This window comes from Apium graveolens, chromosome 8 (genome assembly GCF_009905375.1).
Source record: "Apium graveolens cultivar Ventura chromosome 8, ASM990537v1, whole genome shotgun sequence".
NCBI classification, from domain to species: domain Eukaryota; kingdom Viridiplantae; phylum Streptophyta; class Magnoliopsida; order Apiales; family Apiaceae; genus Apium; species Apium graveolens.
In genome coordinates this window covers 262273510-262294969 of record NC_133654.1, presented here as the reverse complement: position 1 = coordinate 262294969, position 21460 = coordinate 262273510, and the positions used below count along the sequence as shown (strand labels likewise).

At 34.8% G+C, this 21460-nt stretch overlaps 3 protein-coding genes across 3 annotated transcripts; 2 read left to right on the top strand and 1 right to left on the bottom strand.

The window, feature by feature from the left end:
- Nucleotides 1-496: 496 nt before the first annotated feature.
- LOC141677700 (transcription factor bHLH49-like) lies at nt 497-4822 on the top strand. Its single transcript, XM_074483739.1, has 10 exons — nt 497-625; nt 779-889; nt 1376-2385; nt 2495-2722; nt 2807-2872; nt 2983-3051; nt 3401-3472; nt 3586-3789; nt 4053-4140; nt 4221-4822. The coding sequence occupies exons 3-10, from the start codon at nt 1459-1461 to the stop codon at nt 4256-4258; spliced, it is 1692 nt and encodes a 563-aa protein (XP_074339840.1). The 5' UTR covers nt 497-625; nt 779-889; nt 1376-1458; the 3' UTR covers nt 4259-4822.
- A 385-nt stretch (nt 4823-5207) lies between these two features.
- LOC141677536 (DNA-directed RNA polymerase 1B, mitochondrial-like) lies at nt 5208-16901 on the bottom strand. The gene is made up of 19 exons (XM_074483515.1): nt 15945-16901; nt 14232-14441; nt 14020-14147; nt 13845-13911; nt 13595-13653; nt 13215-13332; nt 12977-13090; nt 12687-12818; nt 11929-12345; nt 10741-10791; nt 9703-9773; nt 9347-9431; nt 9016-9168; nt 8625-8699; nt 8124-8213; nt 7969-8016; nt 7520-7634; nt 7333-7436; nt 5208-6137 (listed from the first exon to the last, which is right to left on the bottom strand). The coding sequence occupies exons 1-19, from the start codon at nt 16698-16700 to the stop codon at nt 6027-6029; spliced, it is 2904 nt and encodes a 967-aa protein (XP_074339616.1). The 5' UTR covers nt 16701-16901; the 3' UTR covers nt 5208-6026.
- Nucleotides 16902-18102: 1201 nt separating this feature from the next.
- Nucleotides 18103-20713, top strand: LOC141678839 (uncharacterized). The gene is made up of 2 exons (XM_074485245.1): nt 18103-18244; nt 19665-20713. The coding sequence occupies exon 2, from the start codon at nt 19692-19694 to the stop codon at nt 20487-20489; it is 798 nt and encodes a 265-aa protein (XP_074341346.1). The 5' UTR covers nt 18103-18244; nt 19665-19691; the 3' UTR covers nt 20490-20713.
- Nucleotides 20714-21460: the final 747 nt, after the last annotated feature.

Sequence of the window (21460 nt, the reverse complement as noted above, 5' to 3'; positions counted from 1 at the left end):
CGGAGAAATGTTTATTTTTGTGACCATGATTCTTTTATTAATGAATTAAAATTATTTTTTCGATAATATATAAGAGCAACTCCAATAGTTTAGTTATTTGGAGTCTTAAAGTCAAATATAAGGAACATGCAGAGAAAAACTACTCCAACGGTATCCTATGATTCCTTAAATCACTAAGATCCATTAAGATCTTCTTCTCGTTCTTTATCTTTAGCTAACCTCTCTCATCTTCTAACTTTTATTTTATAATATATATTTGAAATAAACACTTTCTCTTTTTTTACTTTATATAATAATATTACTTTTTAATGATTAAATATTATATAAGAAATAAAGATAGGGAATATTGTTGGAGTTGAGAATAACTATTATGTCTTAAGTTACTAAAATCCAATATTTTATATCAAATTTAGGAAATGAACTAAGAAGCTGTTGGAACTGCTTTAAGCGGGATAAATGAGTACGTTACGTTTCAAAATATGAAATTTAAGTACTATTATATTGTATTATATGTTGTGTGCATATTTTACAGTAGCAGTGACGGTGGTTAATCATCAAGAGCTCTTTTTTCGATGTAGGCGTGGGTATAAGTGCAGGACCATTGAGACTAGTCACCCTTTTGCAGGTCCTTCAAATACTCATTTTTTAATATATTTTCTTGAAATTTTATTCTTGTTTTCTTGTTTGTTTCTTACTGAGCAGCTGTTGTTCAGAAGCTTTGAGTACAGATTAATATTTTTGTTCTGTACATTAAATTTTGTACACTTTGTTTGTTTAGGTGTGAGCTGAAAAAAGAAGTGTTTGAACAGAGTCCCTAAATTGAAACAAAAGTTTTGATCAGTGAAAAAAAAGGACTTTGCAGAATGGTGTACTACAGAATCTGTAATGGGTATCTTTCTCTATCTACTTTAGTTTGGTCTTTTCTTTGTTTCAGAGCTTATGTGGTCCCTTTGGCTTCTGACTAGAGTTTATTTATTTTACTGATAAGTTCAGGGTTTGAATGCTTATTTATGATGCTGAAATCAATGTTATTGTCTAATTAATTTGTGTTTGTCAGCTCATTTATGAACTTGGGCTTGTGTTTTCCTTGTCATTCAAGGACTTTTTGTTGTGTTTTTGAAGATCTTGGATTTTATTACAGTGAGTCAGTGATTAGTTTGGATGTAGGGTGTAGTGTGTACTGTGTTGAGTTTGTGTATGATTGTAAGGTCTTGCATTTGATTCTTTAGCTCATATATTTCAAGTGGGCTAATTTGTGTTGCATTTTCTTGAGAATTTAAGTTTCTTGTAGGGTTGCAATTGTACTTCCCCTTCTCTTCTAGAGCATATAGTTTTTTCTAGGGTGGTAATTCTGCAAACTTGGTTTTATTTATAGGTTGATTGTTTAATTTAGTTAGACAAGGTAAGAGAAGAACATCTGGTTTGGGTTTGTTTTGCTAGTTTTGGGGAAGGGGAGATATGGATAGGGGAAGCCCGGATAAAATTGAGGCAGAGAAAGGGGATGAGGATTCTAGGAACTACAATGCACCAAATATGTCTTCGGATTGGCGATATAGTGGTTCTAGTCTTACAAATACGTCAATGGGATTGATTCGGGCTAGTAGTCCTATGGTAAGATGTAAAGGAGCGTTAGGTGAGTCGTCGTCTTGTTCCACTGCATCTATGGTGGATTCATTCTGCCCTCCTATATGGGACCAGCCCAATAGCAATTCACAGAACATTGGATTTTGTGATGCCAATGTACAAAATAATTCTAGTTCTGTGAGTACACTTGGGTTCAGAACTGGCAGTGTGGTTGCTGCGAGAACTGATCTTGAGAGAGCTCTTGAAATGGGTTGGAGTCCACATAATTCCATGTTGAAACAGCATATGCTTTCACCAACATCTTCTAGGATGATTCCTCAGAGCTTATCTCAGTTTCCAACAGATTCAGGGTTCATTGAGCGAGCAGCGAGGTTCTCATGCTTCAGTGGAGGCAATTTCAGTGATATAGTAAACCCTTTCAGCATTCCAGAATCAACAAGTCATTATACTACAGGAGCAGCAAAAATGCAAGGGGAAGAAGCACTTTATGCTGGCAGTAGACTGAACTCAATACTTGAAGGACAGTACCAGAAAAATGAGATAAGAACGGCTGAATTCTCTCAAGATGGTAGCATACCTATTGAGCATAAAGCTAGTACGGGGAGCCTTCTCAATAATGAAAGGAAAAAGGGCTTGCTGGGGTCTAATGATCAGGTAAAACAGGGTTTGTGTCATCCCGGTAATGAATCGGATGAAGCTGAATTAGGTAGTGGAGGTGCTCAAGCTGAGCCATCAGCGTCGGAGGGCGGAGGAACTCCTACCAATACACCTGGCTTAAAGAAAAGAAAAAGACTTGGGCAGGTAGAACAAGATGTTTACTATTTCTTTTTGTAAAATTTATACAGATGCTTTAGTCTGATTTCCTACTTTCTTGTTAAGTTCATTAATTCTCATCACCTGTATTTAGCAGGATACCGAGCTTGACCAAGGAAGGGACACTTCAAATCCAACTGAAACTACAAAGGATGACTCAAGAATTCTTCCAAAGGGGGATCAAAATCCAAATTCCACTGTCAATAAGCCTGGTGGTAAACGTGGTAACCAGGGATCTCAAGCTTCAGATTCGAACAAGGAAGAATATATACATGTTCGTGCACGAAGAGGACAGGCAACAAATAGCCACAGTCTTGCAGAAAGAGTAATATTTCATTCTGTTTTCTCTGGAATGTTGCAAGAAAGTTTATATCTTTGAATATTGCGTTAAGTTAGACATCTCTATCAGGTGAGAAGGGAGAAGATCAGTGAAAGGATGAAGTTTCTTCAGGACCTTGTACCAGGTTGCGGCAAGGTTCGTAAACGCCTATCAAATATTCAAGGCAGTTAAATTTAGCTACACCCTTTTATGTAAAATAGATGTTTCTTTGACAGTCCATTCATGACCAGTAATTGTATTTTCAGGTTACTGGTAAAGCAGTCATGCTGGATGAAATCATTAATTATGTTCAATCACTACAACGACAAGTTGAGGTACATCACTAAAGTTTTTCTAGACTTTGTTACCTTCTTTATTTTGCTCTTTTTTCGTATTCAGTTCCTATACATAAAACATGAAAATCGAAAGTTAAAGTTCTTGTTTTTGTATGCATCTAGCCAATGTCTTCCAGAACTTCTGCAAGACTTTATATTTTTGGGAAATAAAGATGACTACAGCATTTCACCAAATCATTACAAATGATTGACCACCCAAAACTCTTTGGAAGTAGTTCAAATTTGCATACTTACCTATTTCCGGCTTCTGTTATTTAATTTGCAATTGTGTGTGATCACATGTTCCTTGATTAGAAACTAATATGTACCGTCTTCATATATGCATCAGTTTCTCTCCATGAAGCTTGCTACAGTGAATCCTCGGCTGGATTTTAACGTTGAAGGGCTTTTAGCTAAAGATGTAAGAGAAACCACACCAGCACGTACATGACACACCCCAATGTAAATTGACATTTTGATGGATTATTATTAAAGTGTACCTTTGATTGTCTAAATATTTGCAATTTGACGCAGATCCTTCAGTCACGAGCTGGCCCTTCATCTACCCTTGGCTTTCATCCTGACATGTCTATGCCTTACCCTCCTATGCATCTATCACAACATGGACTTGTTCAAGCCGGTCTTACTGGCATGGGACCATCTCCAGATGCACTTCAGAGAAGCTTTACTGCCCATTTGGCCTCTATGAGTGGAGGATATAAGTTGCCTAATTCCCAGGTAACTTTATATCAACTATTGTGACTGTACAGCATTGGTCTTTTTCTGAAATAAATTGTCGTTTTTGCTATATAGTGTTGTAGTTTCTGTTAGCAGATCCCTACCACATTTAAGCAGAAGCTTGTTAATGCATATATTATTGTTTTACGTAGAATAAGCAGATCTTCAGAAACTGCAGAGTGTAATGCCTGTTAGATAACAGATTGCAATTAAAAATCTCGCCATTAATACTCACAAATTTCATTTGATTCATGTAATTGAAGGTACCGAATGTCTGGGATGATGAGCTTCACAATATTGTGCAGATGGGTCTTAATTCTAACATTACGCTGGACGAAGAAGATTTACAAGGTATAAATTGCTAATACTTCCATATCAAGCACTGGTCCTGTTTCTGAGCTAATCACATATTTTGTGTTATAAATATTCAGGGCCTTCCCCAGCAGACCATATGAAAGCTGAACTCTAACTGTATTCTTTTGCAACAACTGACATGCTTCTTTGAATATGCATTACAAATATGGGATCAAAACATGCACATAAAGCTTCATAGTTTTGTAAGGATACAAGAGTATGTTATCATCATATTTTTGGTCAAAGACCTGCGTGAAGCTCCAAGGTCTGTGTACTCAGCTTGCTGCGACTTTTTGGCATAAAGATTTACAGAAGGCCTCTTTTTGTTAAACAGCCAAAATCGAATTTCATTGGCTTGCTTTATATACAACGGGATCTTTTTAAGTATAGCTGCAACTAATCTTCAGTACTACCCGACCGCAAAATGTGATGGTAATGCCAAGGCTTTTGCTGTGATTTTCGCTAGATTTCGCACAAGTATTGTACCTTAAGCAGTGGTAGCAGGGGCATAATGAAGCGATGAGACCAATTGTGTTTTAACCCTGTATTAACTGAATATCTGAGTACAAAAAATGAGATGGTATGATTCGATTATAGATCAGCTGTTTGTTGTATTTTTCACTTTGCCCTTCATATGGAAGTGATGTTTCACATTATTCAAGTAATTTTTTTTTGATTCTTTTTGGCTAATAGTGCAACTTTTTCACAAAACAGTAGCCAGTCGTTGTGACTACAAACTAGTGATGTTGCAATTTTTGAGAAATGCAGCAGTTTTTTTACCGAATGAGCAAAACTTGCAATCAGTATAATAGTCGTGCTTGATGCATCAAATGTTTATTTGTTATCAACTCGGCTGTCGACTTGTCATATAGCTAGACCTGGAAATTCGTGTCACATGTATTTTCGTGTTTCGTGTACATAAAGGTCAAACACAAAACCGAACGACATGTGTAGAATTCGTGTACTTTCACGCACAAATATGTAATACGCATACACGAAAACACCCTATCAAGAAAAAGAGTTCAACATTGTACTGTAAGTTTCAGAAGACATCAACGTGCAAGTATAATATTTTCCCTCTTTTATTCAAAAACCTTCAAAAACCTTCAAAAACCTTGATACATGACATGACTCTGCTGCAGCATAAGCAGCAGTGCACATGTAAGTCGAATTAATGTAATACAACAAGATGACCTATTCTATTATTGTGTACTTCATATAAGCTCTCCCCTTTCACAGGAAGTACATGTTGATGTTACATAAGCCAGATTTACAATTAGAGTGCAGAAGCCAACAGCAAACTAAAGCCGATGCACTTCATCCCTGCATCGGCATGCACTTTTTCCTATAACCGATGTACACGCTCAGATCCTCATTAATCTAACTGTGTTTATGTCCAAAGTGCTGGCGGGGGCATCATGAAGGTTTCTGTTGTTGAAGTTCGTGCGCCAACAAATGAATGATTTCCATTTTGTACCCTAACCTCAAAAACTTTAGTATATAATTCTCTACAGTTTGGCCATCTGCTGCTAATCAAGTTTTCCTTCTACCCGTAGCAGGTACAAAAACCAAGTAGTCATTACTACCTATATCGGACATCTAACAGTTTGGAAGACATCTCTCTCTATATATAATGTACAAAACACTCTGCGTCCCATGGCAGGTGTTGTAGAGAGCTCCAGTTAACAAGTCTGATATGTGGCAGTAGAAGATTTAATCTCAGACTGATGCTCTAAATTCCAGGAACGTCTACCAATAGGCCACTCGATGATGGAGGTGAAGGTATCACCAAGGACTAGCTCTATAATGGTATACCAATAGAGGTACACCAAAGAACCAGCGCCAAAAAATTAAGCTGGTGCGAAGAATGAAGCTACTCATAATTAGTTGAAGAAGTAAGGTGATTTTAACACCTCTTTCAAATCAAAGTCACCCCGTTCTGGCAAGGGAGGAAAATTTAATTCGGGAAAGGTCTTCTGAAAGCTATCCCGCAGCTGATACAGGAAAAAAAATAATAAACCAGAGATCATATAATAAAATCAGGAACTCGGGAAGAATACCGGATATATCAATGTAAATTCTTCAAAAAAAAAACCTGCATTACAGTTTCTACCCCAGACAACACATTCACAAACAGAAAAAATCAGGGGACAAAGGAAGCACATACTAAAAAACTAATTTGATCTACATGATCTTTCATATAAGAAAGCCTGTGAATCTCCACCAAAAGATACTTAAAACTAAAGCTAATAAATCTAGTAGAAAAGGAAAAAGAAGCATATCACAAGTATAATTTTTTTTTTGTTCTATGACACATTTTCCAGTTCCTATTATTATAATTTGATTCATAAACCTATACTATATAGCCGAAACATTAAAAGTTTGGTCGGTACAGTAGCTATTTTTTGTTGCTCATATATTGGTACTTGGACCTACTTATATACGGATCTATATTTTGGTACTTGAGCCTATTTATTATACATGTCGACATTTACAATCTATATGCTAAATTGCTAATATAAACACATATTTATGATCTATCTCATCTACTGGTACTTAAATTTTTGGTAAGGGCCACTTATTATGTATTACTATATTTATCTGTACTAAAATAAACACGTCTCTGTGGTAGACTTATTTTAAAAACATAGGTTTAATTATTCTAAAAAACTTTTCTAATTAAAATATGTCTAGCTATTTCAATTTGAACATATCACTAGGACATACTATTTTTTCCCTAATATAAACGCATCTCTAGGCCTATACATTTTAAGATTCTAATTGTTAAAAAATATTTTTATGGGCCTAATTATTTTACAAATCTATTCCAATCAAAATAAATATAACTGTTTTAATTTAACATATATCTAGGAATCAGTTATTTGTCAAAACCATTTTAACGGGTTTAATTATCTTAAATATTTCTTATAAGTATAATATTTATATTAAAAACAAATATAGATAAAACATGTAAAAGATATTATAAGTAACCCGTGCATCAAACAGGATATAAGCAAATAATAAATAGAGGTAGCAAGATAAAAAGATAAAAAAAAAAAGTGACAAACAGTCCCAAGGACAACACATCAAACAGACAAACACACACCTCGCGCACAATAAAGAACAGAAAATATTAGTTTGCAGGTACACTACTAAAGTTTGACATGGGAATAGAGAAGGGATACTAACATTCTCTAGTATTGGTGCTTCATAGAGTTCAACAAATTTTTCCCTCAGGATTATATTCATTTTGTCAACGTCACATGCATGCGTCCAATAGGAATCATGAACTCCTGAAATAAAACTAGTCAATACACACAGTAGTTGATACTTTGCACACTTCAAAGGTAAGAATAGTACAGAAACAATAGGAGACCTGCAAAATTCAAGCCGGCCTCCTTACAAGCAATGGCAGTCATCATCATGTGTGTTCCATCGAGCGAGTGAACAAAATTTGGAGGAAAGGCTGTTCTCTGCCGCCTAGCCAAAACCTTTTACAAGAACAAATGTATTAGAGCAAGAAACAAGATTAAGGTCTTCAAAATATAAATTACACCATGTGACATGGAGGAGACAATGAACGGATGAATGGAAATAAAATAGCTAATATTGCAAATTTGTAGTTTAAATTTCTGGAATAGGACTTCTCACAGATTGAATTTTAATACTTTCCCAGATAAAGAGAATAACGTAAACCAAGAGAAAACCAAGTGACTGGACATTCTATAAGAAAGTACAACGGTGATCATTAACATAATTTATATTACCGTCACACCAGAAACTTAAAAGAGTTATATTATACTTGTTCTAAGAGTGGAAAGTTACCTTATCAGTTTCCCGCTGTAGTGTCAAAACCTGAAGAGAAGTCTTTATCTGCACACAAAGCAATATGTATTAAAACCAGAGAGATTGATGTGAACAAAGACAAAATATTATAAAAGTTTGCCCATTTCTCGAGTAAAAATGTTTATGGACATTACTAGATGCCTCCCTAGTTTGCGGTAAGGTTGCACGACCGGAAGTCCTAAAGGAGTAATCCATCTAACTGGCTGATTTTCCATTGATATAACCTGCAAATATTCATTTTCTCATCAAATACATATCTAAACCAATATATACTAAGATTTATTTTGGCTCATGCAAAGAAACAGAAAACATGGGTATGGGATGGATAATATGATCACAAATAATAGTCATTTCCTACATGACGGTTGTAAGACAGTTTTATTTATTTAATAATCATATATGCATCGGTATGCATGAATACTTGTTGTCAACTCCCTTTCCCCCTAGATTCTACCTAAAAACATATAACAATGGGTTCATGTTATGCACAATACATTGTTGGAAATATAATGCATGAGCTGTAAATGTATATATGAACTAATAACTGGAAGACTTCAGAATTCAAGTCCACAGAATCATAGGTTGGTCAATTTTCAACATTATTTTAGGTCATCACTGGAATTATAAAAACAAACCTTTGCACAATCACCAAGCCAACTCATTATACTTCTGGCTGCTTGAAACATTTCTCCCAGCGCAGTCAAGGTAGTCTGTTCAGAATTTAATGCAGTTAGAGCACACAATTTAATTCAGTATACATTTAGTACTTTTGACAACCAACTGTATGAGAGGCATTTATATTACATACTGAGAGAATGTACATAATGTCGTAGTGACTGCATCTTTACTTCATTTACAACTTAACAAATATATTTCCTGTGAGGGAAGCTTTAATGCCTTTAAAACCTTATAGTTTTTGTTCATGCCTATCCATGTAAAGATTGTAATGCCCGAGGGGCAAATATTACTGATATAAACAACAATATAGGAAAAAAGTTCATATCAGGTGCAAAAGAATTTGCTTACTTTTGCAGCATAACAAGCTGCAGCAAACAATTCGTTCTCATCTTCAATGAGACCACGTTCCTTTAACCTCCTCTTAATTTGGTCACGTGCTCCTATGTAAGTGACGCCATATACTGACGTCATCACTGTTTGCTTCACCAATTTCCTATCTACCTGCAAAAGAACATCAACCACAATGCTGACAAATTATTGATACTCGTTCCCCACACACATGATAGCTTGATAAAAGTAAAAGAACTTTAAAATGTAATCAAGAAGTTACCGCAGAATGTTTATAAACCTAATAGCATGCATATTTGGAAGTTCAGGTCAAAGAACATGAAAATGGTACCTGGTTGATCAAAAGTCTGGCGCGCAATACATTTGGATTATTTGCAGGATCTTTTGCTACATCTCTCCGCATGATATCAAGGACTCTGCATTGCAGAATAATCTCAGCAGAGGTAATAGCATTCATATAACCAACACTGTAGTAAAAGTTTCCTTGCGGATTAAAGATGATTTGAGTTTGGACATTAAGGTTGGTGGAGGTCAATAGAGGCTGTATTTGTTATCTCCCCATTTATATAATCTCTCAGCACCGCTTGGCTTTCTTTCAAGCATAATAAATTATCATATGCTGCGACACCCGAAATTGGACCCATGATCACACAAAAATCTCCTTTATCATATTACAATGTCACTTACCTATTAGCAATTCCAGAGTAAACATCAGCAGGCTTCTCTCCAGCAACGAGATTCACTGCAGCTGCTCCTAGCTGAAAAAGTAGAAGTGATAATTTCAGCGATAATATACAAAAACTAGACAAGATCAAAAAGTAACATTTCCTTCGTCTAGGAACGAGTGCCAATACTTTTAATTATATAATAGGGCTGTGGACAACCTTAAACATAATTTCTTTTGTAGTTATGTGCGTAGATGTGTCCACGGTAAACACCCAACTCAATTGTTTAAATGTACTATCTAAGCCGTCGCATTATTTAAAATAACAGGTATTGCAACACGAGCAAACCACAGGTGGTGCAGTGTGCTAATAAAAGTCGACGCAACAGTCACTTAGAGGTTTTCTTCATTATATCGTATTCTCTATACAGCCAACATACTGCATCTAAGCTCACAACCTGTAATCTCAGAACTCAGAAGAAGCCCTGAAATTGCATAAGTTTTAAGATACAACTCAATTAAGTTGCTAAAACTAAGTGATACCGTTCAATGCAAGAGGACTGTAAATCTACTTGAAAACACTCTTCCGAACACTGAAATATTTAAGGAGAGACATACAGAGTCTAAAAGTTGCTTATTTATGTGGATTTTCTAAACTTATAAGACTTGCACAGTAAGATTAGTTGTAAGTTAATAAAGGCAGACAATATGGTAAGAACTTTAATAGGAAAGCAATGTAATTTTGTTCCCACATGTAACACCAAAACATCTCACTGACAAACTGAGCTTCGCAAAATTTACAGAAAATAAGTTTGACACGGGATGAAGGTTGGCTAATTAATCAAAATGTGGTAATCCCGTTAAAAATAGTTAGGGAGCATGCATAAAAACAAAATATACAAGTCTGCATTGTTACTAGCTTACTGCAATTCATGGCACTAGGCACTAGGCACTAAGCCACTAACTGAACTCTTCCTGTCACTTAATAGAATGCATTTCCCATTCAAACAAATGCCATAATATTACAGTTGTGGTCTGATGAAGTAAATGGAAATCTATACCTTGTCCCGGCCAAGAGCAGCATAGTGTTGCAACCCGTTACATGAACCATCCTTGAAAAATGCATAAAAACTGTTAATACACTTCGAATCTAAATATGCAGAAAATACGCTTGTGCAGAATAAGCAAAAAGATGTACTATGTACGGCTGTATGCGTGCCAACACACCCCACAAAGAGACACACTATACACTATAACTTCACAGGTCATCAAAATCTTCTCACAAACAGCGCGTAATTTACACAGACGGTCACATTTGCCTTTATAAAGCTTAGGGACCTTAACATGTTTAACTTATAATCTGTCTGCGGTCTGCGGTCATTTCACGATCTATGGTTCGTAAAGACAGTTATATATACCCTTCCAAATAGCTCTACAATTACGTTTGCGGTAAACTACAATTGTTGATTATTTTTGGTCAAGAACTGCCAACCCATTTTCTTGGTGGAAAAAAGAAACTTGTAACAGTATACCAATGCATTAATTTTATACTTGCCAAAGCAATAATATAAATTACTTATCGTATTAATAGCCAATTTTGATCCAATTCAGGTCTCTGATCTGCTTTGGTATATATTCAAATTTTGTCAATGACGGGAAGGATACTCATTAAGTTTAAACTCGAAAAGACAACCAAGAGCATTGAGATGTCTACTCACTACTAAGTTAGAAAAAAAATCACTGACATCAACAATGTAATTGAAGACCTATATAAGCCTACATAAATAAAGCTTAACAGAATGCTAAAAGAAATCTGTATTTATCAAGATGACTGGTTACAATTCTCTCCACTGTTATGCATAATACAAAACAGCCTTTCCATATTTATTTCCATGTTGAAAATTTTAAAAATAAACACACAAAAATAAACAATAATGAGAAAAGAATGATCACAGAAATACCACGTAAAATTTGTAGTCTCTGTGGTCATGACAGACACTTGTCTGATACTCAATTTTGTCATTTTACAAATACGATATTTCGGTAACATAAAAGTTCCTGCAAGAGTAATGTACTACAGATACAATTTGATCATGCATGACTTCATGGTCGTGCTCACTGTTGGCTTTCCTAAATTATCCATTCTTATAACTTGGTTATCTATCAGTAAATCAGGACTAAAAAGTAAACACCGTCATGCATACAAATATACTCCGTAAAAATCATGTGGAAATTTCAGACTAAGATACCTGGTGAATAGGTATATAAGATAAAGTATCCTCAGGAGAGGAGCTTCTCAATGCTTCGGACAGATTAATGCATGTTGCCAGACATTGAAAAGGATCTTCAGCCTTCAGCCACCACCGTTTTCCATCAAGAGGTCTGTCTGCAGAATCAAATATATCAGCCAAGTGTTTTTCAGTAAACGCTACTCGGCCTTCATAAGAAAACTTGTCTACACCGCCAGCATATAAATTTGCCAAGTGTATTTTCAACCAGCGTAGGCCTGACTCGCCAAGTGGACGTCCCTCTGCGAACTCCAGGATCCCTCGGCATAAATCAGAACCAAGATGGTTTAGATATGGGTGCATGGGATATGCACGGCCACGGAAATCTAGGTTGTGTGGGTAGTAAAAGCCATCCTCATCCTTCATTTTCCGTGAAACCTACCCAAATTAGATCAGAATGTATGACAAGTTAGTGTATAAAAATATAGTGTCTTGCTCAAACAGGAACCAATTAAATTCAACATATTGGACGTGTTAATTCCCAACGTTACTATTAATTTCCATTAAGGTTTCATCATTCCGAAAGATGTATTTACCTTCCATCAATGTAATGTCCCATTACACGTTCATCATTACCAAAATAGGGTATAGGTACTTTGGAGAATTTTAAGGTTCAACATGTCCAATATGTTGAAGCTTAGTAGCTCCCACTTGAGGGTTTTTACAGTCTAACCATAAAAATATAAAATGAACAAATCATGGAGTAATTTGCTTCTTACCGCAAGTTTAAGTTCAATGTCGCACCTCTGTGAGTGCCTCTCACTATTCACTTTTTTTACTCCTTTAACTTTCCACCTCCATTTCCTAGTTTCTGCTTCATCTTCAGTGTCCGGTTCCTCGGGCAGATCAACCTGCAACAGCCAACAATCATTTAACCATCCAAAGAAATCAAAGATCAACTGCATATATGGACAAGATTTAGGAATCAAAATACAATTTTTGCTCCTGTATTATTATTTATATTATTATCTAAAGAAGCAGAAATTTATGTTCCGATATTGTGACGTACATCCTCACGGTCAACCAAATCAGCTAGGCGGCCTCCAGTAGCCCAAATTCTATCTACGATGTCAAGAATCTTCTTATTTACCCTCCATTTGGTATTTCCAAGTGTATTTAAAGCCTGGTGACAAATAGCAAATTGACTGGCACCAATCAGACAAATTTTCACACAGAATGGCTCAAAATGCATCATAATTGCACCAAATCTAAAGTTGGAAATGTGTATCTAAAAAAAGACATCATACCTCAAAAACAGGTTCTATTTGCTTCTTTGAAACTCTTTTAACTGCCTCTCGCTGTTGTTTTGCTCCATGAGTACGCATAATATAGGACGGCAAAAATAAATATGCGCCTTTATCATACCTACAAAATATTATGTCTTTACAGAACAATAATGTAGGACAAAATAAGAAAATATCTAAGACCATCATCCCTGAAATACATGGACATGGACTACATGGCTGTTTGGTTGAAATATTTTTTTTATTAATTAGAGTTGGTTGCTAAAAGGTAATTCTGTCAATAGATTGTGACTTTCAGAACAAAACTTAAGATATAAAACAGGTTTCATCCGTGAATAGACTAGAATACCAATAAAACATCTATTAGAATCCAGCAAAATTACCCCGTCCAATTTGTTGGAGGAACCAACATCGGCATATATGGAATCACCATGTGCCTAGCCTGCATCAACATCATAAATTAGACAAATTCTTAAAACTAATTATATTTAAAAAGGAAAAACACTGCTCTCGTATCTTTGAGAAATATTCAGTACAGGTCAAGGACATTATTCAAAACCCTGCCCACCACTAGTATAGTATTAAATATTAATATTTAGGCATACAAATAATCAATACTTCATTTACACTTACAGTTTTCTCCAGGCCTTTCCGAACCATTGGGTCACACTCAATAACTCCATATCTCCTGCTGCCTTTTCTATAAATCAAACCAGATATACGTGTTTATTAACAAGAGTGAAGTGCAGGTGTGTGCGTCTCTGTCTGTTAGAAAGAAATAAATTTTAAAACACAAAGGTATACACACCGGGTGTCGATAGTTTTTAGATTGTGTACAAATGCAGGTCGAATATCAGGTGGACCATCTTCTGAGTGATCAGCTGGAGATTGTATGTAGGCTGTTTCCATCAATAACTGAATCAAACGGGATCCCACCTGGAAATAATATATAAGAACGATAAGGAGAATGATATTGACAAAAAGAAGCTGACAAAAAGAAAATTCATCACAAGTACAAACCTTGACTTGAGCTTCCTGGCCCCACGGCTTTCCATGATCATGTTCTTTTACAATTGATCTTACTTGATGCAACTTTTGCTTTTTCATCAAGTGAGTAACCTTTTTCTTCAGCTTCTCTTGTTCTTCGGTAGGAGAATCAGATTCCGTATTTGAATCCTTACTTGATGCAGGCTTCTTCTTGTTCTTGTCTAGAAAGTTCTGTATTCTGACCTGATTTCCAAGAAAAAATTAACATTTAAGCCTCTAACACTTGCAGTGCAGAAGTGCAGTTGATTGTAATATTTATCTAATGCAGATCAAGCAACCTTTAATTGTTGCCTATGTGGTCCCTTAAATTAAATTGTAAATGACTCATAAACTAAAAAAGGCATTATTGATATAAACTTTTTGCATTTGTATATGTATTTAAACCATTTTAGGAAGTTGCCAAGTTTTGACAACCTTGGTAGGCAACCTCTTGGCAACCATACAACTCCAATAGGTTGGCAACCAAGGGTGCCATGCCATATAAGATTTGGCAACCCCTTGGCAACCTCTATTGGAGATGCTCTAAAGACATTCTTGTGGATCTGGATTCTGGAGTAAACAATGTACCTCTATAGGGATATAACGATGAAAACCAACGTTAATACAATGATGCACCGTTACTGTTATGAGGATTGCTATGACTTTTGATGCAATATTATTTACTCACTTACTAAAAGAGTTAAGTGGATACTATATTAGTAATTGGTATAATTAGTAAGTACATGACCTTACATTAAAAAACAGAGGAATGTAAAATGAATATCATGTAGTACTGAATTGAAAGATTTAACAAATGATTTAATTCACCACAAACTATTGTGGAAATAAAATAAATTATTTAAATGCTGTAGTTTATAAAAACGTTTTAAAGTTTTAGATATGAATATGATAGTAATGTACAATCAAACTGACTCCCAATTTAATTATGAGGATACCTGTACTACAACATTAATAATATAAGTTATTTATAATAATATAAAAATAACTTAACTTTTAAGCTATCCTCTTTCAGTGAAGTTGTAAGAATTTCACGGCTACGATTCTATACAGTTTAATAGATTAATGGGGATAACGTATGATCAAATTTCTGTAACTTGAGCACATAACTAGATGGTTCACAGAAATAAAAATGATAAAAATTAAAACTGTGACGGTAGCAATGGATAGGCATATAACTAACCATATTAAATTTACCAAAAGCATCCTATGGGTATACTTTTAGCTTAGGAAGAATGAGCGCGGATGCGTGGTACGGAAATTCACCAAATCTAAAAATTATGTTAAACAATTAACTATTAAAGTATCTACCATACCTACTCTCGCTTGTGGGTAAGTGAAGAAGCCATGCTTTCTAGCTTTTAACGAAATTGTTGACTCAATGATCCAAAACAAACCATATACGTTACACTATTGCATTTTTTTTCTAAACACATACAAAATACAGCCTCTAAGACTATCGTATCCCTGACCGGAGACTTGCATGTATTCTGAATTTTTTAAAATTAGCAACATATCAACAAGGACTTCCACTTATAAAGGACGGGATAAAATAATTTTCTTTTTGCATCCACTTGTAATATATGGACATAAGGTGAAGAAAAAATTAAAAAATGCAATGTAATGCAAACCAGATAATCGAACAACAAATAAACAAATAAAAAAGTTAACAACTTTAGAACTGCGTACCTCATGCTCGATAGCTTCACCAATCTGACAAGCAGCATTCACCACTCTACAACCACCACTACTACCCATCCCAGTCATCAACAATCCCATTAACTTATGCATTGTAATAACCGCCATCATACTAGCTGGCAACAGATCAAAATACGGACCATAAGCCGTCTTATGCTTCCCTTCAACGCACGATTCTTGATCAACAGCAATGGCATTCCTTAACGGCTCAAACCAACCAAGAAACAACGACTTCATATACGGCAAATTAGGTGCCAACTTCTGCTCACACATATCATCAACAAGTTCTTGATATTCCTTAGCTGCTTCTTGCCACGCTTCCGTCTCCATTTTAATCTGTCGTCTACGCAACCCAACATACTTCCCTTGCGCCATTTCCCCCACTACTTTCGGCTGCTTAACAACCTTAATTTCTCGCGCCATTTGATTAATAAGTTCCTGAACTTCATCACACTCATCTTCCGTAGACACCACCGCCTCCGCAGCACTCGCAAACCCCCTTAAACTCCCTACATTACTACCCGAAAACCCCAAACACAACCTATGCACACAACCTGTTTGATAAAATGCCTGATCCACCCAAAAACCCCGAAATCGATTTGCATTACATGGGCTATCACCAAAACACCTACTTTTTCCCATACACGACAAATCTTGGAACCCTAAAAGAGATTTATTAGAACTACAGCAAGAATCAGATAAAAATTTGATCTTTTTCAAAGATTTGTGGCCCAAACTTCTCCACATCTTCAACTAAACAAACTGATTCAAAAGGGTTATTAAAGATGAAAAATTCAAAACTTTATAGTTGCAAACAATATAAGTAATCAAAATATTGTGAAGAAATGTGTGTATAGTTTTGAATCATAGAGCTATAGATACAAAGAGAGTGTGTGTATTGCAGCCGCCTAAAACCCTGCTAAAACCTATGCTTCTTTTAATTTGACCCGTTATATTCGGCCCATTTTTATCAATCCGGGTCTAAACTGTAAAGGCTTAAAATACAAGAATTAATATGATTTTTTTCTCGAACACTCACTTTCTTTTCTTATTTTTCATTTGTTAACATTGTTACAGATTTTGGAAATTGGAACTATTCGGTTGAGATATCGATTTACGATTTATCGGATGATTTTTAAAAAATCGGATGATTAATCGGCGATTTATCGGAAATCGGTTAAATCGGACAAATATTTTTGAGCGATTTATCGACGATTTTTGAAAAATCGACCGATTTCTATAACAGAGCATGTTAAGTATTTTGATAACATATTTCAAAAAATAGGGTCTTGGCAAACTACATTTTATCCTACTCAAACCCTGCGTTAAGCGGAATTTTCTTATTATGTTTAATTTGATATGATTTGATTTACACTGTCATTTTCTTCTAATTTTTAAATATATTTTATCATGCTATAAAGACCGATAAATTAAAATTGTAAAACAAATTGTTTCATTGACTTATTACATTTTGAATTGAGAATTCTTTTCATCTTCATTTATTGTTTTATATTAAATACCTAATTATTAAAACCAAAACATATGAATTACAATGCAAAAACAAAGGGCACCATCTTAAAATAACGCAACCACAAATTAATTCTGAGAAATTATCTAAAATTCTAATTTTTTTATATTTTTTGTAATTTTTCTATCTTTTAAAAATATTTGTAAAAAATACGGTTCATTCAAAATTAACTATAAATATAACTAATTGCACTGAGTATATTTCACTGTATTTAAGATTTCATCGAGTTGTAAAAACTCGTTGAATGTGCATCTGGTTGAATCGGGTGGCAAAATACTACATTTCTACAAAAGAAAAATTGAAATATAGTTTTTCCTATAAATAAAAACATTTTTTGCAATCATCTTTTAAACAAAGTGACAATATTTTTTTAATATATTTTAAGATTTCTGTATTTTTCAAAAAAAAATCACTAATATTCTACTGTTTCAAAACTTACATATTTAACTATTTACTAAAATTCATTCAACATATTTTATTTATTAGTAGTAAATGAAAATTTATTAATTAAAAATTATTATAATTTTAAAATTTATGTGAATAATTATAAATCGTATTATACATAAAATTTTAACACCTATTAATTCCGATTACCGATTTTTATGTTGGCTAAGGAAAAAATCAGTTGGTATCGTAAACTTGGGAAAGAAGGCAGGCCATCCTTCATTTACAAAAAAAACTCGGCCCACCAACAAAAACACACACACACAGTAAACACTGAGTTAACTCGTTACTCACCGCCGCCGCTGCTGCTTTCCGATCGGTAAAATTTCGTTTTCTTTTTATTCATCAACATTTTAATTACTCTTTTTTATTTTATTCCTGCTTTATTTTAATTAATTAATTACTTGTTTGTATTCTCAATTAGGGTTAGGGTTTCACTTTCTTTTGTAGATTTTAGTTGCTACCTCGTTAATTCACTCTCTTAACTTCTCACAATTGATATTACTCTAATTTTATGGAATTGAATTAGGTGAAAACTAGTCGAAAACTCGAAAATATATGGAATTGGTGTATTCTGTTTTAGGCTTTATGTGTTTGAGTGTAATGTTGCGGTCGGGGTTTTGGAAGTGGATGTTTTGCTGTACGGTGAGGAAATTTTGCGTGTACGAATAACATTGTTTAGTTCGGGTTTTATTTTGGAATTTACGGAGAGTTGATCGTGTAGGATTGAGCCATTATTTTTAGTGTAAGATATTTTGGGATCGTGAAATTTAATAGTAGAGCGGTAGTGTGGTTCGCATATCTATGTCAGTGCAGTAGATTTAATTGACCTTAGTTTATAATTATCTCACTTTGTATTGTTTTCCCTGGATTATGACGAGCTTACTGTTATTTATTAAGGGAAATTGTTAATTACGAATGTATTGTCTCAGCGGAGTCATGACTTAGCCCTGTATTGCATACAAAACAAAAGCGAAAATTGTAGAAGCATCTTGATGGGTTTTAGATGAAGGTCACATCGATGTAGAAAAATCTTGTGCTTGATGTGATGGTAGCAAGATTGGCAATACTAAAAGTCAAGTCTTTTTGTGAAGTTCTACCTGAGGAATTGAGAAGTATCTAAAAGCTGAAATTAACTGTTACGTCCTTATAATTTTTAGGCTGTTGCGTGTCTCAGTAGTACATATTTTGTTCAGTCTGAACTTTATAAAAAACTGGATCATTGAGAGCTCTAGACCTTTTATGAATTCCTCTACTTGTTCGTTGGTTGTTCTTATTCTTCAACCGCTTGAGTCCCCCCCTTGACCCCTTCCTCAGTTTTGCTGATCTAGTTCTAGTTTTACCTTGCTCCTTTTGTGCTGCAGAAGGTATTTGTATTCTTAAGTTTTAAACTTGAATTTACATTCACCAAACTTAAAGCTCAAATGTATATTGAGTAATTTGGTATCTCTTTGATCATGATGTTATTGGACTAAAATGGATCACTGATTTTCCGCTTGTGTCATCTTAGGTCCTATTACATGAGAATTGGGGAGTCTTATAGGCTTGATAAAAAAACCTTTTAGTAAATGTAGCTAGTAGATTCCTAAATCTTGCATTTGCTTTATTGCTATGTATGCCACTACGCCGACTTACTTATCTGTTAAAATATTGTACATGCTCAAGTATCGGTGCTACTATTGTGTTATTATTTTGAATTTAGTTTTTATTATTATATTAAGATGTTATAAAATGTGCAGGGTCTCGTTTTATTTCTGAGGTGAGAGATGGAAGATGTGCTAACAGATATTCCCCCTCCTTCAAGGTTCTTCCTTGAGGATCTCAACAATTTTGCTCCACCCCCGACTACTATTCCTTCTCCATTTCTTGTTTTCTCTCCACCTAAACCGAATAAACCCATATGTTCCTCCCTTTTAATATTTGCTCTGTCCTCTCCGTCTCTGAATTTTTTCCACCATCTACCTTCTAAAGTTTTGATTGGAACACTAGTCCTCCCTGAGATTCCCTTCTCTGGAAACTCAGTTGTACCATCTCTTGCAGACAAATCGTGCAACATTTATTCCCTTAATAATGCAGGAAAAACAATTATAATTGTATCTGTACAATATGCTGTTGCTGCTGAGAGAACTCATGCTGTTGCGAAGATGCTAATTGGCGAACATATAATTCCAGAGAGGGTTTTGATATTGGACACTGTTCAGAGTCGAAACTTTCGTGGCAAGCTCCCACCGGATGAAACCTTTGCCCTGAAATTAGAGACATCAATGGAAAGAAAGTTGCCTGTGGATGTTCCTGAAGAATCTAAATTGTTGAGAAGTGTGTGTTATTTTCCATCGGGAAGTGTTGTAGATGGCTTGGCTGCTGCTTTATTGAGTCGATGTGAGATGAAAAGGCTGAAGGGAACTCTTTCTGTTTCATGGCCTGAATTTGGTGGTTCAGTTAATTCGCTAGTGAGGTCTCTACTGCTCAAAGACGTCTTACCTGGTCTGGAGCTAATTATGAAGAGTAACGGTGAGGACGAATATATGAGGTCAGGTGTCCTTGATTCTGATATGTATACCTGAGCGTTGTTTTGTCACCCGACGGTGAACCACTCTTTCCTTGAATTTCTTTTTACGCAACCCTCTTTTGTCGCTATATGTTTGAATTCTAGAAGGGTGTGTACTGCATGCGCAATATTATGACTATATGTAAGCATAGAAACTGTTATTGATTTTTTAATTTCTTTCTTTGTTAGTGAATTAGTCAAAACAATATTTGTGGTTATATTTGTAACTTGCAATGCTAATTTCTAAATGTATCTTGGCTTTCTAGTTCTACAGGCCTGATATAATCAGGTCTCTTGAACAAGGGTGCTTTCAGGGTTATCCTTACAGAGTCAAAGACAGTGATCTGATAAATTATGTAATTTATAGTTTAGTCTTTGAATAACATATAATTCGACAATAACAGTGTTGGCCATGCCTGCCGTTTATCGTCTAGGGTTGCACGAATCTAAATACTCACACACCGGTGCTTTACGAAGACAGAACTCTTAACCTCTTAGCATTGTGAACCATTTAAGAGTTATTGTGTATGCTTGTTCTTTTTTCGTCTGGAAGAATGGATCATGGTGACGGATTGTTAGGTGCCATCTGTATTGCCGTAAAAGAGTTTTAGCTGCAAACAAGAATATCATAATAATTTTTTTTCTTTTAGAAATCATTTTGACAAAAGATTTGAAGTATCAAGGACAAACGGTGGTGGTAACTCACCATAGGCAAAATCAAAATCAAAATTTTAGCTATCCAACAAAAATTAGATATACTACTTTATAGCCCCTGCGATGCGATGCATGAATTTTTTTTTAATATACACGTTACTTTTGATGTTGCATTGTTTTTTATTTTTGATAATTTGTTATAATATTGTTGCAATAAATATGTAAATTTTGAGAAATATACGGATGTGGAATTAAATTATTGTAGCTATATATAGTAAAATATCTAATCATATTTCATATTTTGGTGTTTGAATTGTAGTAGAATAATATAAT

Excerpts from the sequence above, each read along its gene's own strand:
- LOC141677700 (XM_074483739.1), top strand. The coding sequence starts at position 1,459 with ATGGATAGGGGAAGCCCGGATAAAATTGAGGCAGAGAAAGGGGATGAG. Across the intron at positions 3,790-4,052 it reads ATAAGTTGCCTAATTCCCAG|GTACCGAATGTCTGGGATGA; the intron begins GTAACTTTATAT and ends ATGTAATTGAAG. Across the intron at positions 4,141-4,220 it reads GGACGAAGAAGATTTACAAG|GGCCTTCCCCAGCAGACCAT; the intron begins GTATAAATTGCT and ends ATAAATATTCAG.
- LOC141677536 (XM_074483515.1), bottom strand. The coding sequence starts at position 16,700 with ATGTGGAGAAGTTTGGGCCACAAATCTTTGAAAAAGATCAAATTTTTA. Across the intron at positions 14,148-14,231 it reads GCCAGGAAGCTCAAGTCAAG|GTGGGATCCCGTTTGATTCA; the intron begins GTTTGTACTTGT and ends TATTATTTCCAG. Across the intron at positions 8,700-9,015 it reads CAGCTTGTTATGCTGCAAAA|ACTACCTTGACTGCGCTGGG; the intron begins GTAAGCAAATTC and ends AATTCTGAACAG.
- LOC141678839 (XM_074485245.1), top strand. The coding sequence starts at position 19,692 with ATGGAAGATGTGCTAACAGATATTCCCCCTCCTTCAAGGTTCTTCCTT.